Genomic DNA, 16,549 nt, shown 5'->3' on the forward strand with positions numbered 1-16,549 from the left:
GACATTTGGCGAAAAAATCAACTTTCTAATTTTTGTATTTTTTCAATTGATATCGATTTCTAAATGTCCACCGACCACGAAAATGATAGAATTAATCAAATACAATTCTAGTTGTGATACACGCATGAAGTTAGACAGTTTAGGGATATCGATTTTCCCTACATAATTTGGCTGTTCATTCTTAAAGTGCCCTGATAACTGTAATCAACTTCTTGCCCTAAATTTTTTTCTACATCAAAATGCACATTTTATTGATAAGAAATTATATTTTTCATTAACAATTATGATATATAACATATTTTTAAAAAATACTGAGCAAAATGAAAATAATCGTTAAAAATTTGTATCTTTGACATGCGCTATCTTTCAGGTCCCAGGAGGGCCCACTTTTGTAACAAGTAATGATGTTTTCAGTGAACCTTCCTCTACGTAATGTGACAAAAATTATTTCCTAGTTCGAGTCATTTCTCAAGATATTATTGTCTGAAGACATCCGCTTCGCGTTATCTTGTCCGCGCTCGGACGCCCGCTACGCGCTGAATTCGTGTTGAATAGATTTTAGGCACTTGAAATGTTTATATTTTGCAGTAAATAAGTCAGTCTTTCATCTCTGATATTTTGACTGCGTTGAGTTTGACGAATTCTTTTCGACAGTGCATAAGTTACATATATGTATATACTTTATTTTCTTATATACATATAATAACTGAACCGAATATTCTACTTTTTATTTCTGTTTATATTTCAATTCCGAGACAATTTGCAATAGTAACAAATTTTTCTCAACAATGTAAAACTTAAACATTTGATCTATTTGCATCAAATAGCGAAAATATTAAATACATTATAGAATAAATAATTTATAAAACAGTTTTTAGAACAATTCAATTAAAGAAATTAATAAAAACGGTTAAACAAATGTGAAATATATTAAGTTACAAATCATTGAGAAGGAATTATTTTTTTATATGTATATTCAGTTCAAATTTCATTGCAATATCTTCAGTGGTTTAAGAGTTATTCAAACATGCGAGTGCTTCTTCAATCGGGCCCACTGTGGAACGTCCCGGTGATCCTTGTTTCTCTAAACACTTTGTTAAAACGAAACCTGAAGACGTCCCTATCGGAAGAGTGAATCGATCAATTAAATACCACAACCAATGCAGGTCGGGAAAAAACCAACAGAGGGTCGTAAAACCAGCAAAAATCGTGGAATATTTGTCGGAGGTCGAGCGGAATCGATCAGAACACCACACGGAGGTATTCCTCGAGGAGGATGTCCCCTAAAAATGGTCCCCGAAGACGGGACCCGTCACGCCGGTCGACAATGTATTCAAATATCCTCCGTCGGAGATCGCGTTGCTCGTAAACAGTGTCCATCGATAAAAAATAAAAAGAGAAACGGAGGATGATAGGGGACAGAGAGAGAGAGAGAGAGAGAGGCAGACGAGCATGCAAGCAGGCAGCGAGGCATCCAGGCATAGTATGTATAGTACAGAGCAGGAGCAACAGCTCCACAGAGAGAAAGAGAAAAAAAGATGGCGGCGCCTGTTGCAGGGGGAACGATGGCTGCCTCGCTTTTCCATAGCTTGAGAAGATCGAGGAGAGAGTGTATGCTGCGGTGCACTCTGCCCATTGATATCCCTCCCCACCCGTTGCACCGGACCATTTCGCTTCCTGAAACCGGCTTAAGGGCGGGATGCACGCAGGTGGAGTGCAAGCCCGTTGGCCGGGACCCAGGCCGCCTGCAATTCGGGATGATGCATCTCCTACGGTGCAACGTTTCTCGGTCGAACCTGTTCCTAGGATACCTAGAGGTAGAGACGAGGTACGAGGGTCTTGGGGATCGTGGACCGACCTCGAAACACTGGAAACCCATCTTCCCTCCCACGCGAGGGACCTCCTGTCCTCAAAATGATCATCCTCGATTTTCCACCTTTCGGAATGTCCGAGCAAGAATTTATGCGTTTTGCGTCGGTGATCAATAGACTGCGGATATTCATGATTTTTCAAGCGTCGATTGCACGCTGCAGAAACAAAAGTACGGATTCATTTTCCCACTAACAATTCTAACACGTTGAAAATAGTACGTCGCATTTAGCAGACTCGGCGGGAAAGAGTTCTGGCGTGTTTGCTCGGGGTCGGAACGGGATCGGAAGATCACCAGCCGGGTTTTATTGGGAAATTTTATTCCTGGGAAATCGTTAATTGAGCGATCCGACGAGCGAGCCACGCGCCGTCGCATTGCCGTGTATATGTGTACAGGTATCTGATGACTCGACTTGATGGCCGCAAATGGCTCGTAAACTGTTTATTGCATGAAAGTGTTTGACGACGGGGTTACGTGATTTTGAGACACGCCGCGCGGTCGACGCGACGCGACGCGACGACCTTTGTTTCGCGCCGCAGGCTTTAATGGCTTTTTAATCTCGCCTCGTTTTCATCGCCCATTCTTGACGAGCGTTCTACGAGTCCATCGGGAATTAAACCAGAAAATTTACATTTTTATTCGTTTCGTGAATTTCATTGGTGACACTCCACCTGAAATCAAACGATAAAATCGAACTATCGTTTCCGATCGATTTTCAGGGAAGCCAAGTAAACGGCAGGTTTTTCCCAGGGGCAGTTTGGGATTACGTGTTTCAGGAGGAAATATTTTTAATAAGTCGAAGTTTGGGTCGTTCCGTCGTTGACGTCCGCGGATGAACTAAAACTCGGCTTGGCGCAGTACCGGTAGCAAAGAGAGAAAGGGAGAGAGAGAGAGAGAGAGAGAGAGAGAGAGAGAGAGAGAGAGAGAGAGAGAGAGAGAGAGAGAGAGAGGAGAGAGGACCCTGTTCTCTCACTTTATTAAAATCCCCGGAACCCGAGTCCGCGATATTAAAAACTTAGCGCTCCAACTTTTCCACTGCTTTCTCTCTTTCTCTCCACCCTCGAGAAGAACGCGTGGCCTGGAGAATCGTAAACAAATTCCAGAGAAAGGATTACCGCAGACGTTGCAGCTCCGAAGACGCGGCCAGATTAGAGAGCTTTTTATCTGCGTTTAAATATGCAACTCGCAGTTCATCTCTTCTGGCGCATTTACATCCCCTGTTTTACATTCAAGGTTCCGCGATTCCCCGCGCACGGAAATTTCCTGTTTAGATATACCGGGTGAATCGAGTAACTCACGGTTGTAACTTGTAATTCTGGCTCTAGTGCAGATTGAGAAAATTGCAATGCGCTGATACACTCCCTTTTTGTACGCGATTTTGAAATTTTACTAAAAGCATAATAAGCACAGACACAATATTAAAATTTTACTAAAAATGTATAAGCAGACACGATAGTATAGTTTTGCTAAACAATGAACCAGCTCGAATTGCATTCTGCACTTTTTCAAAAGATCAAATTCCGCGGAGATAGAGGCGAACGATGCAGAATTCCTTTCAGCAGTTATTTTTTTCTATCAGCAGCAGAAATAGAGTTGCAGTTACCGGATGCACCCAGTATACCTTTCCCTATGCACCTGACCCACCCCTCCTGGCGCGGCTGGCATTCGTCCGAACTTCTCGAGCAGTAAAGCGGCCCGTGCACTTTCCTCGGGGTGCATAAAGCGAAACGGGTTGGTAAAAGAATTGCCGATATATGTGTTACTGTACTATGTTTATGTTTCGCCTACGTCTGCGCAGCTAAATACAGCCCACCGTGTGTGTGCAATGTGTGCATAGCGCACTCTGATGCGCTTCTCTACCTTACCTCAAGGGGGGTTGCTTTCCACCTCTTATTGCCGGCGGTGTAACCCTGGAACGGGAATAAATTCGGAGCTGCACGAAGATCGACGGAACGCTTCCCTCGAAGAACGTTCACTCGACTTGTTTCGTTATCAGAGGGGGTAGTTTCGGGGTGAGCATCTTGCCTGGACCTGGAGGGAAGTATTTAATAAACTATGCTAGCCCGTGGTTCGGAAAATTGTTCCCGTATTGAACTAAACTATTTTTAATTTTTTTGCTCCTCTTTCTAGTTTTAATTCTTATGAATAAGACAATTTTTCCCCCCTGTGAATATAATTTTCTACAATTATTTAATGATCGGGACAACCTTTTCAAAAATGAAAAATAGATAACAGTGTTTTTTCATTTTACATAATGAGGATTCGTGTTTAGACAGCGACAAAAATAGACACTGATGGGATCTGAATAGGGGACAGTAGGTTTCCCAGTAAATCGTAGAACAGAAGTCGCATTTTATTTCACGCGAAAGCAATAAAAGCGGGGGTTCGTCGTTTTCCACGCGTCGATCGTCCAATAATTGCGCTTCGTGGAAGCAGTTGCACGTTATTGCAACGTTATCGAAGGCTTACGCTCAATTTTTTTATTTCCTCCGATTACATGGTCGTCCGATTAACCAGCTGGTAACCAGTAACAGTTGATTGCACCCGTTGATTGCTTGATTGCTTTTAAACGTTCCCTTTGTTTCGTGGCGCGTCGGGTAATCGACGTAATCGTTCAATTAAAATCGATTTATATAAAAACTTTTCTGGCTACTGGACATTAATCGTTAACGTTCGATGCACAATACGGTATAAAATATTTATATAATTGTTCGTCGACCAGAAAATTTAAAACTGCATTTGGAAATGCATCGCTCAGCAGCTCCCAGCAGGTGCAGCACCAATTTCATTGTCGGACGCTACGTGATCCTCAAAGTCGGAACAAATAAATAAAAAACTATCGTGACGTTAATTAATTTCCGGAACAAAGTGGTGCAGTTTCCACCGGAATAAGCCGGTGATCTATCGTAGAAACGAGTCCGGTTCAGATCCCGGACAAATTGAAATTCGCAGCCGCAGCTCGGAGGACCATTTTACGTCCCCGCGCGACAGGTAATAGGTTTAGCGTCCGAAATCGATTCGGGTCGAGCTGTTTCGAGAGTCGACGGTATAGTTGAACGACTTTATCGTAACGCGGGGCTTGCGATCGGAGGGCAATCGAGCGGATCGCTCGTTCCGATTAGCCGTGTGTGAAAATTAATGGCGCGAGTCGGGCCGAGGCAAGGCCTCTTATCACCCGCCGTCCATTCTCGTTCGTTCGCTTTTGAGACGAAAAACCGCCGCCTTATTAAAATGCACACGCTGCCGCGCTTCTCGACAAAACCATGCGAGACGTATTAAAAAGCACTGGACTGGCCAGGGCCGACTTATTAACGCGTTCCGCCCTTCTTTGTTGCTCGACGACCGCCCTAATCGGATTTAATTACGTCCAACGGCGATACGCGCGACGTGTTTCGCTTATCGGACCGGGATTTTACAAAATGAGCCATGTTCATGACGACTTCTTCGCTAGAATTCGGTTCGTTTGCTTCCTACACCGTGTCGAGAATTCAATGAAACAATATTTTCCTTTCAGGACTTCATCCTTTTAAAGCAGTTTTTGTGTTCGGAATTCGATGGAACTATGTTGCATTTCAGATTTTTATTATTTGGTGGAGCTCGTAAGATACATCTATTGATTGTAGTGCGTTTTTTCGGCAGATTTTTGTGAAACGAAAGTGAACGCAAGTGACTTGCGTCACCGAGGGGTCAAGTAGCCATTCGTATGCAAGGTAATGACGCGGTGAAAAAGCCGACACGGTCAAGATTTTTGTTCCGCACTTTGATGAAATGTATCTCTCGAACTTTGCCGCTGTAATTCGTGTTTTTCGAACCACTTTAGAAAGTGTATCTTTTTGCGAAAAGTGTATTAATTTGCTGAACTAAATGTCCATGTTATCTAGAACGCGGGCCGGTTAAACATCAAACTGGCAATTATTCCTTATTTATTGGACGGTTTTATAATGTACGCGCTGATAATATGGATATGAATTCTTTAAACTGTCACACGGTTGACACCGATTGCAATAAGGAAGACAAAATTATTGGGCGAGTAAGCAGTTTGTCACAAATTAATGGAGATCGATAAACTTTTCGTACGTTTCCAGTTTCTCATCTGGAATTTACGCATAAAGACGTACAACAATTACGTATAAAAATTGCCATCAAATTATTTCAAGAGCCTCCTTCAGAAAATCTAAAAATTAACGTAACAAAGCCTCGTAGCTCCTCTAAAGAAATTTCCTTGATTCTAAAACGTATCAAAAATTCGTTTCGCTGCTTTTCAACCACCGTGTATCGAGGGGAAAGCGCGGGGACACGTCAAATAATTTCCGAGCACGGCTGTTTACCACTCCCGGTCGATTCTTTGCATATTGAACGTCCCGCGGTGTCAATCCGAGAGCACCGTTTCCGAAAAAACAAGGCTCTCGAACGAATCAGAATTCCAAGGTTAACGAAAGGGCTTGTCGCCGCGGTTGCACGCGTGCTAAATATTCATGCCACGGTGCTCCTTGGCGCGCGGTTTGAACCGGTGGGTGTGAACGATTTCGTTCACGCTTCGCCAATAGAGAAAAGACAGACAGAAAAAACACGCTGTTCAACGTCGCCATGCTGAATCAGTGTGGTAATGAACGCATGCGCGTTGTCGGCTCACCTGCCATCCCGGTATCAAGCTGGATCTCGTATCCATTGATCGATCCTTTGTCTTCCACGAAATTCTGCGGCTTGGGCGATTTGATCCATCGATCTCCAATCTCTTCGAACTCTTCAAGGTTTTCTGAAGATCGGGTTACCAATCTTTCCGAGCATTTTCTGTAAGAGGAAAAGATAGATTATAGATCAGATATCAACTTTTAGCTTAAATCGAAATTAAATTTTTCGACTCGTCCACAAATCATTTTAATGTTATATAAAAAGTTTGAAAAATTCCTACATATATAAAAGATAAAGAAGGCTCTTCAAAAGACGTAAATTGCATAAAAATCAACAGCTTAGAGATTCGACGCAGTCCGAAATAAAATGTTCGCGAAAGCACGTTTCCTAATTTCGCCGATCGCAGAACGAATTCGAACATTCGTGGGCACGACTGCACGCGGGGGGTTACATCACGGTACAATGTAATTTGCGTGTCGGTTTTGATGGTCTCGTTCCGATGTCGTATAAAAGCTGGAGCTACTTGGCGCGCGGTGCGCCGGAGCGTTCACGAAAAACAACCTTGTCCCAGTGGTGACCGAAGAATGTCGCTCGTTCCAGGTAATAGGTACGGTAAGCGGGGTTCACGAACGACGGGAGATCCTTGATCACGATTGCAAATACTTTGTTGCCGAGTGGGGATTTCTGATAGCAAGGGGAAGGTCCGAAAAGGCCCGCGTGTCCAGTCAAATCTTCTAGAAAACCAGCACCTTCTTCTTCTCGGCGACTTTCCGCGTCCCTGTTCTACCGGACACGTTTTGCTGGGAACTCGTTTCGCAATCTGCTCGCGGCAGACATTATTATCTATTCCGATAACGAATCGATCGAATTTTAAGATGGCTACTATCTCTCTCGTGTGACGTCCGAGGAATCAGGTTCGTTTTTAAATCTATCTCGTACCTGCCTAACCTGATTCAAATAATTTTGCTTGCAGAAGTTGCAAACCCAGAGTCGATGAGATCATTCCGCGGTTAAAGTGTTTCAGGATTTACTGTGTATGTTTTTTAATTTTTTGTAGAGGATTTTAGTGATACTGATTTAGTACCTAAGACGTAGAGAAATTTAGAATTTTGTAATCGCACCGTATGAATTTTTTTACGATTTTTATAATTGAAAGTGTCTGAGCCATCTTCATCACTTGTAGAGGTCACCACGAGGAATTTCTAATTTTCTACAAAAATATGGATACTCAAATATTGTCTAATATATTCCTAGAAAGTATGTATTTTTAGGGTACGTCAATGTCAAATTTGAATTGATTGACATTCGCGCAAGACATATGTAAATTAAAACCAGGATCCATGAAATTTGAGGACATTTGAATTTCCAGTTCCTAAATATTTACCAAAATGTAAATTCGCGGTACTAAAATCTTTGATGTGGTTAAAACGAAGCAGTGTTTAAATAATCGATTAATTATTCTTTTAATTTCCATTGTTTCAGATGTGGAAACTACCACTGCTATGGAGAGAACAAGGTCGGCGGCTCAGCGTCCGATGGGTGAGTTAATGATCTTTGAAATTATCATTAATAATTTTACCTATACAATTTTCCAAATAACACATTGAAAAATCGTTCGAAATGATCAAACTTTTCAAGATTTCGTACACTCAGGTGTATTCTATGAGAATTTCTGTCGGACAGAAAATTGCTGAAATTTTCTCGAGTAAAAGATTCCTAAAATTGTCAAAGGAATATTTGAAGAATTCACCGCATGTCGAAATCTTTCGCTCCATTTTACAAAAGTCGAAAATTCTCCAACTACAATCTCCAAGTAAATGTTTGAAGATCTTGCATACAGCTTGCGACGAATTTCTACATTTTCTGAAAACGTCGCTCCGGCAGAACATTCTGGAAACGAATATTCAATCCATAAAATCGGCAGAATCAGCTCGCAGGGTGGAAACGTTCAAAATTTTGCGAGGGAATTGGTAGATCTCTGTTAATCGCCTCGGCGAACGAAAAGTTCCGACGTCTCAGGGTACCGATCCTCTATTTCGGCGAACCGCGGTCGTGACTTTTCGCCGAAGTTTGTGATATGATTGCCAAAGTAATCCGGCGACTTGTGCCCGAACTGCTGTCTGACTGGATAAGCATAAAGCGCGACGGTGGACCACGCCGGAACATATAACAAAGAAACATTCGGCCGCGACTAAGAAGCAACCAACCAGCGGTTCCCGTTTATTCTAACGAAAGCCTTTCACCCCATTGTTTCCCTTTCCATCGCCGCCCCTTTCTGCCGAGGGCAATTTTTGCCGAGCGTTGCCACCGTCGGGAACTTTCATCGAGAAATTCCGTTGTTGACACGATCCCCGGTTCCATCTTGCGAATACCGGGAATTTCTCCAGAACCCGTTCAATTTCAAAATTACATTCGCCGATCCTGGAATTCGCACAAACTTTTCGAATATCGCAGAACATCCACCCGGACAAGTTCTGTAATTTTTTCGAGTCGTTTGTCGTTACATGGCCCTTTGTCTTCCCTTACGAGTCTTCGTTTTTTGGAGTGTCTTTTACAAATTTGTGATGAAAATTGTTTGAAGGGAAGTGTTTGATCGAATTAATTTTTATGTATTCCCAACGTTGGTTCCAAAAAGACAGGATTAAAACGCAGCCGCGTCTTCACTTCATTTTTAACTGAACGAAAGGTCTAGCAGAGAAGATCTCTGCTGATTTTTCATTTTCGCGAAAAAGTGTCTGACGAAGTGTACATTCTAGCAGGAAGGTCCTGCCAATAATTCATGGAAACCGTAAAACCGGCGAGGAGGATACGGAATTTTCTTTGCAAGATTGAATTCTTATCTAATGTATCATCGCCGGAGATCTCAATTTTCTGCAGCTACGCGAAACGTCGGACTCGTGCGGTATTTTTCGCGCGGTTGATCATTCGCTCAGCTTTGAAATCCTTTCAATCGTCAACACTGAAAAAGGTAGCAAAAATATTTCGCTTAAGATCTTCACTACAATCGATACAAAAAATTCCGAACAAAGTTAAAAAAAAACAAGTAGAGGGAATCTCTGGGAAGATGAAGACTAAATTGATGAAGATAGAGGACATTAGACCTCGGATCGAATGACCAACGATTCTCCCAGACCACCCAAAGAGAAATCGAGGTTTTAAACAACGAAAATCAGTGAGGAGTCTCTCGAAAACACTCGAGGGACACGAAACTCCCTACATAGAAGAATCTTGGAGAGATCTATTAAAAAAAGAGAGAGAGAGAGAGAAGGAGGGATCGTGTAACATAGCGCCGGGAGTTAATAGGAGGACCCATCACCATGAACGAGAGCCAAGATTCAAGGATCCCTCGGACGACGGTGCTGCAAGATGGTCCAATTTCCGAAAGCTACGGATGCAAATGAGCCCCGGAGAGTTCTCACGGAGGATGAAAAAGTTACGCAAGAATACGGCCACGGGGGGTGGTAGAAGGACGGGTGCCATTGATCCTGGGAATTAATGGGGTTGATTATCAGCGGCGGCGGCACGGGGCGGCGGTGTTCGGCTCCCTTTCAGCGCCGACTCTCCTCATCCGGGAACAATCGAGAGGAAGGAAGCAGACTATCTCTTGCTGGCAGATAGGTCAAGAAGATCGAGAGAGAGAGAGAGAGAGAGAGAGAGAGAGAGAGAGAGAGAGAGATGAGACTAGAGGATGAAGGGAGAGGGATAGTCGGTGGGAAATGGCTGGTTTCCATGTAGATCGCTATGGCGTATCTGGGCGGACTATCGCTGAAAAATAGTCCCTGCGAAATTGCACCCTCGGAAAATTTCTCAGCAGCACTAGAATTATTTTCTGACCCAGCTTCGCTCCCATTGGCTTCGTTCTTGGTACGTGCATTTAATGACGCACAGAAATGACTTCCCGTGACTCTTTCGCCATTAATTTGAAGAAACCTGCTTCCGATTTTTGCAAAATTATTAAATTAAATGGGTCAAAACCAGGGGATTATTTTTCTCTCGCTTAAGGGATGAACCCGCACGAATTATTTCGTGCGATGATCGGGAGGGGATGGTAACGACGAAAGAATAGAAGGGTCCGCATCGTCAGAACCGATCGGGGTCGGAAAAGTTCCGTAGCGAGATTATGGTATCCGCTTGGCGTTTGGCACCGGTCTCAAGATCGGCGCGGCCTCTGTCCGCTTCCGGGGCTCGGTTTAATTAAACTGAAAGCTGAAACGGTTATTCTGTTTTAACCTTCGGGCGTTATGGATGCGCTTGTTTTGGCGGAGCGAATTGAATTCGCCTCGGGGGCCACTCGATTCTCATGCATTCCGTCGCATGCGTCGAGAGAACCGCCCCCGCTCCACTCTGCTCCACTCCGCTCATCTCTGTCTCTCTTTCTCTCGTTCTCTCGCGTCGGCCCCGGCGAATATCCAATTTCGGTGGATACACAGTTGCCGGGAAAGGTCACGTATACTGAACGACGCCACCCCCCGTCCTGCGTATTACCGGGAATAAAGTTTGATGGGGGGCACGGCGGAGGACTGCGGAATTTTCGAATATGACGAATTGACTGATGCGATTGTCCTCCTGGCTGGTTTCTCCTACTCCTCTTCCTTGGCTCTGCTACGGTTTTACGGAGAACGAGTTATAGGCTGGACATCCTTAGTGGATGGAACGGTTACACGGAGTTACGATGTCGTTGGGATTGTTACTTTTGATGAGCAGCCGATGGCTACCGGCTCGATAATCAAATGTCTTCTCATGGTGGACGGTCTCTTCTGGAGCGGGCTTCTCGTGAACGACTGGCGGACTTTTTGGATGCTTGTGGTTTTCTGGGCGTAAGAAATGTCATAGTAAACTCCCGTATAACGCGATTAAGAAACTGTTTAAAAGGACTGCATATTTATACATTTTTCATGTGACAGTAAATTTACATACTGCATACTGTACATGTATGCAGTCTAGTAATTACTATTGAAACTTTGGATTTTCCTTCATGTAAAATGGAGGAACGTTTCCAGTGACTTCGCTGACTACACTTCTCCGGAAGAGTGTACTTCTACTTCTCACAGCCCGAGATCGTTGTCTCGTGAGCGGTTTTCTGAAAAAGTTAATTAGTTCTAGTAATTATCCAGGAAAGAGGGAATTAGTTATCCCCGCTTGAATAAAATATTTCGTGCCGTTGATTTCCTAATTACACCGTAAAAATTAGATTATTAATTTTATAACGCAAAGTTGCATCTAGGGTCGTACCAGCTTATACATTCATGTATTGTGGATAGAGAAGGATGGCTGCCTTGTACAATGAAGCTATTCAATCTATCAATGAACTCTTTTTTCTTTCTATAGTCTCATAACTAGACTGCGGTCTTTATGCAAAATAAAAATTGTCTGCATCAATTGCAAGAAGTAGAAACCAAATTGAACGTTATTTCTTCCCTTAATGAATTTAATAGAGGAGAAATCATATATTGACATCTTCATTTTTTTAAATTGTCCAACAATTTTGGATTTCATCTACTCAATTTTGCTATAAATGCATAAAGATGCGCAGTCTACTCATAACCGTAATGGTTGCCACCCTGAACCTCATTCGTTCTCAACGCCGCCGATCCTGAATCGACTCTTGCGTTATCGGAGTGCTGTGCCGATAGTGCGACACTTGCAGCTGACGATACTAAGCTTCCGAGACAAGATGCCAAAAAGTAGCTACGACAGACTCAAAAGAAAAATTTAAAAAAATAAAGAAGACCCTTTCAAAATCCACGAACCGTACAATCGCGTGACGAGGGGACCAGCGTCAACTGGAAGACGAAGCATGGTAGAAACGCATTGAAAATTACACGACCGGCTGGCCTGTTCCGCAGCCCAGGATCCGTAGGTTGGGCTGGGTTCCGCAGCGAGCCGACAAAGCCGCGGGATACACCCTGTGCACGTCGGTACAGAGGAGTTTCGCATTGATCGGCGGCCAGGAGAACAGCGTCGCTCTGATTGGCTACCCTCGGCACGTTGGCCCTCTTCCTCGCGAAAAGAGAGAAAAGGAGCGCCGAGAAGCGGTCTAGCCTGGCTTCCGCTGCTGGTTGAAGAGCAACCACGAGCCCCGGCCAACGATACAATCGACGAGGATGGAGAGAGAGACACTCTCCTTTCAGCTAGCTGGGAGAACGACGGAGAAAGCTGGTGGAGAGCACCGAATCCCCCCTCTCTCTCTCTCAGGCTCCTCCGGATGAAGCAGGACGGAGGATTCGATCGACGCCCAGGTGGGGGACACACGGTAAACAAAATGGAAAATCGGTGGACCTGGCTGGCGTATAGGTCGCCGCGCACCGACACGGGTCAGAAATGGATTCACCTCTGCCGAGGGATGGAACGACCCTACTGCAAGGACTGTCTGTTAGGGAACATAGTTGTGTGGGTGCTGGCACGAAATTCACGAGCCCTTTGGATGCAGCAAACTTGTGTAAATACTTTTTAACGTGTTCTGATCAGCGCGTGACGATCACGATTTTGAAACAGAATATAAAATTAAGTTTGGGCAGATCGTTATTTATTATACTGACGTATATGATGTTAGAAGAAATTGTTCCCAACTAGGATACAACTTGAAAGAGAGCATCTGAAACAGTTCCACCAGGTACAGAAAAGAACACCTGGGTGCCCGAGGAGCCAAGATTCGCCCCTGGATGCCACCCCTTGTCGCCGCCCAATTGGCTGCACCCGGTGCTCCATCTCCCGCGGCACGTTCCCCGCAGTTTTCGTGTTCATTCTTTCCATCATTGCGTCCTCTATCGGAATCGGAGGCGTGCTCTACGGCGAACTGGGTCAACGGAGTCACCGTCTGCAGCCGTGAATATTAGGGGATGAAGAGTAGTCGTTCGCGAGAGTCTCGATGGCGGTCGAGCTCGTTCCGTCGGGGTTATGGGCCGAAGATGTGGGCGCAGGGGAAAACAAAATGGTATTTTGTTCGGGGATGTCTCAAGTCCGACGTCGCATATATCGGCGAAAGCGGGAAATTGTTTGTTATCTCGCCGAGAGAGCATTCCTCGAGAACTTTTCTGCTCCTCGTTCTCAGTCTCTCTCTCTCTTTCTCTCTTATCTTGTTTGTTCTCTGTTTCTTTATCTTCGTTCAAGCTGGATTTCACGCGGACAGCTTTCTCCGGGCAGTCGCTTCTCAGGAATTTATTTTCGAGCTGCTCCTCCGGGTTTCTTTTTCCCTCATTAGGAGAACGCCCGTGCAGTATCCACGCAATTACCAGCTCGGCTTTGCTGGACCAGAATCCGCACCGACCTGTCCCGAAATGTGCAGAGGGCTCGTCAGACTCGGCGAAACGCGTTCGCCGAATTCTACCACGAATACAAATCCCTCGATTTAAAGGACATCCCGTTCAACGTCGCCTTTTTGATCATCACACACCTATAGCCGCGACTTTCTCTTGCCCGATTTGTCCGCGAGATCGGTCGCTGTTTGCAATTAAGGATGTTCTGGAGGTACAATGGGAGACAAAAGTACAAGAAATTCGAAATCCATCAATATATAGCAATGAAAGCCATTCCTGAGTATATTTTGCATACTTTTGTATACTTTTTTTTACACTGTTGTCGCGTTTCCATGCTAATGAGATGACAACACGATAAATTTGAAGTTTTGTAACAGTTTATAATTTTTGCTCTGTAACTGTTTAGTGAATCCTAATAAATTTTGAACATAATTAATTACATAATTTTTACTATATGTATATAAAAAAACTGGAGTTTCTAGTTGCGTTTTTTCAAGGTTTAAATAGGGTTTGAAGTGGAATTTTATGAATTCTCCATAAGAAGACGTGTTAAAATGTGCAAACTTCAAGTTGCTACAATTCTTAAACGATGCAGTGAGTCGAACCCAAACTTTGGTAATTGCATTAATTTAGTAAGAATTATATCTTGTGATATTTTTAAAAATTTTGTTGCGTTTTTATATGTATACCTCCAGAACATCCTTAACGGGACTCCGGAATTTATGGGGTCCGTTCGGGAACCAGAAAGCCCTTTCAAAAATCTCCGAGCAAAGGAATTGATAACATCAAGAGTTATCGATCTGTGGATCGATCATTTTACGAAGGAAAGAATGAAACAAACATTCATAATAAAAATGAGTAGCTCCAATTTGAAACAGAAATATTGAAAGAATCGGAGAGCTTCCACATATTGCTTTCGATCTATTAAATTAAATGATTGAAGAATAACAGAAATTCCAAAGTAGCTCCCATTTATCACGACAGGCCTAGAAAACTTTTATTCTGCATGTGAAGATCCGCAATTTATTAATTACCTCCTAACCTAAGCTAATTTAGTAAGCTAATTTATCTCACTCCAGTAAGGCAAAAATTAATTTTCAATTCTGGACAAATAATTCCGTCGCCCAGATATGGACTACATTGCATTCGACGTGTTAATTTGCGTTAATTTCATTGATTTGCGTCCTTCAGCTTCATGTTTAACGCATAAACGTGCAAAGATTCGCATAAAATTCATTTGATGCTTTATAAAATTGCTTATAGTCACCGTGAAGTAGAAATATCATTAATTTTCGTTCTCTCGCTTTTGTAAAATTAATGAATCCCAGAAATGCATCAACATCCACAATCTAATTTGTAATTGCACCAAATTGTTCCAAATACGGTAGTCAGAAAATGCGAATCACTCCGTTGTAATCAGAATAATCTAGATTAGAGAATCTAGAAAAGGAGAATATCATCTGGACCACGCAGCTATCGAAGGAAATGAGATCCACACGAAGGGGTTTGGTTGGCCCGGGTTGGAAATAGAAATAGGATGACAGGCAAGTCAGCGATCTATGTCGAATGAGAATGATTCGTAGCTGCAACCTCCGCGATGCAGGTTAATCCAAATTTCCCATCGAGTTCATCCTGTCGGAGCATTTTATAGTATCGCCGAGGGAACTGCGCGGAAAAGATGGAGAAAATCAGCATTTCAGTTGACTCCGGCAACCTTCTGCTATCTCCGACCAATGAAACTCTCGCAACAGCAGAACTCAGCCCCTACCCTCAGCCTGGTTCCCAGCTTCCCAACCATTCTACCCTCTCTTTCTCTTTCTCTGTGTCTCTCTTTTCAGCTACACGCCCCGTCAATACATCCCCAGCCTTCTCTTTCTCTCCCTCTTCTTTATACCACGAGTAGCTTACATTCTTCTCTTATTACGCCTATTATCGGAATTATGCTTGCGTTGCCTCGCGTCTTGCGAGAAATGCCGATCATCAATCGGACCGACGATGTTCCCTTGAATCGCGGATAAGCAAAGTCCACTTACTCCGTTCCCAGAATCCTCATCTTACAGCCGTAATGCGATAAATTATAGCTCGGCCCAATCTACGGATTAATTTCTTGATCACGCTGTTACGGCGGGCTTCGTCGGTTTTTTTCAGTTTTTAACACACGTCAACGGCGAACGCTACATTTTTTATTGAGCAAGTGTTATTGCAATGAGTGACGAACGTAGAGAAATTATCACAGTTTCAAAATCGAAAATTTCTCGATAAATTGGACATTTATCTCGATAAATATTTGTATGAAACTTGAAGTATAGATTTTCATAAAACAATGAATTTCCACACGTATCAATATTCAGAAAATAAAGGTTATAGTCGAGCGATGATTCCGAGCTAATTATAACAACTACATCGAGATAATCTGCCAGGTAACTAAATGAGGGAGAGAAAAAAAGAATGGAATACAAAATACTCAACTTTTAAGATCCACTTTCAATTTCCACTGTCGGACGTGTCCAGATCCTGTCGGCAAAACGAGCAAAAATTCGCGGAAGGAATCGGCGACCGTAGTCGTACGAATTTTTTATTCTCCCTCCGTACCGAGGGTATGGCTTTCCAGTGGATCGCGATTGCCGCGGCTATTCCGATAGACAGATCGCTCTAATAAAATCGCCGCTGATCGAAAAATCTTAATCGCGCGGCTCGCATAAATACTTATGAGTCGCCGTGCTTCTGTCGAGACGGGGGCCGGCAGCGAAAGGGTTTGTTAGGTTCGGAACTGCGTTATGAACAAGCTTTT

General features: G+C 43.5%; 1 protein-coding gene and 1 long non-coding RNA gene across 6 annotated transcripts in view; one reads left to right on the plus strand and one right to left on the minus strand.

Annotated features, from left to right (window-relative positions):
* Positions 1–16,549, plus strand: part of LOC143208196 (uncharacterized) — a 377,481-nt gene that overhangs the window by 84,961 nt on the left and 275,971 nt on the right. For all 5 annotated transcript variants that reach the window (XM_076422373.1, XM_076422370.1, XM_076422371.1 and 2 more), the window contains exon 2: positions 7,985–8,041. In XM_076422373.1, coding sequence (XP_076278488.1) covers positions 7,985–8,041 — 57 coding nt within the window. The remainder of the gene's footprint in view (positions 1–7,984; positions 8,042–16,549) is intronic.
* Positions 1–16,549, minus strand: part of LOC143208200 (uncharacterized) — a 42,069-nt gene that overhangs the window by 10,453 nt on the left and 15,067 nt on the right. Inside the window, exon 2 of the long non-coding RNA XR_013008869.1 lies at positions 6,504–6,661. This is a non-coding gene — a long non-coding RNA (uncharacterized LOC143208200). The remainder of the gene's footprint in view (positions 1–6,503; positions 6,662–16,549) is intronic.

The sequence above is a fragment of the Lasioglossum baleicum genome, chromosome 4 (assembly GCF_051020765.1).
Source record: "Lasioglossum baleicum chromosome 4, iyLasBale1, whole genome shotgun sequence".
In the NCBI taxonomy this organism is placed as follows: Eukaryota; Metazoa; Arthropoda; class Insecta; order Hymenoptera; family Halictidae; genus Lasioglossum; species Lasioglossum baleicum.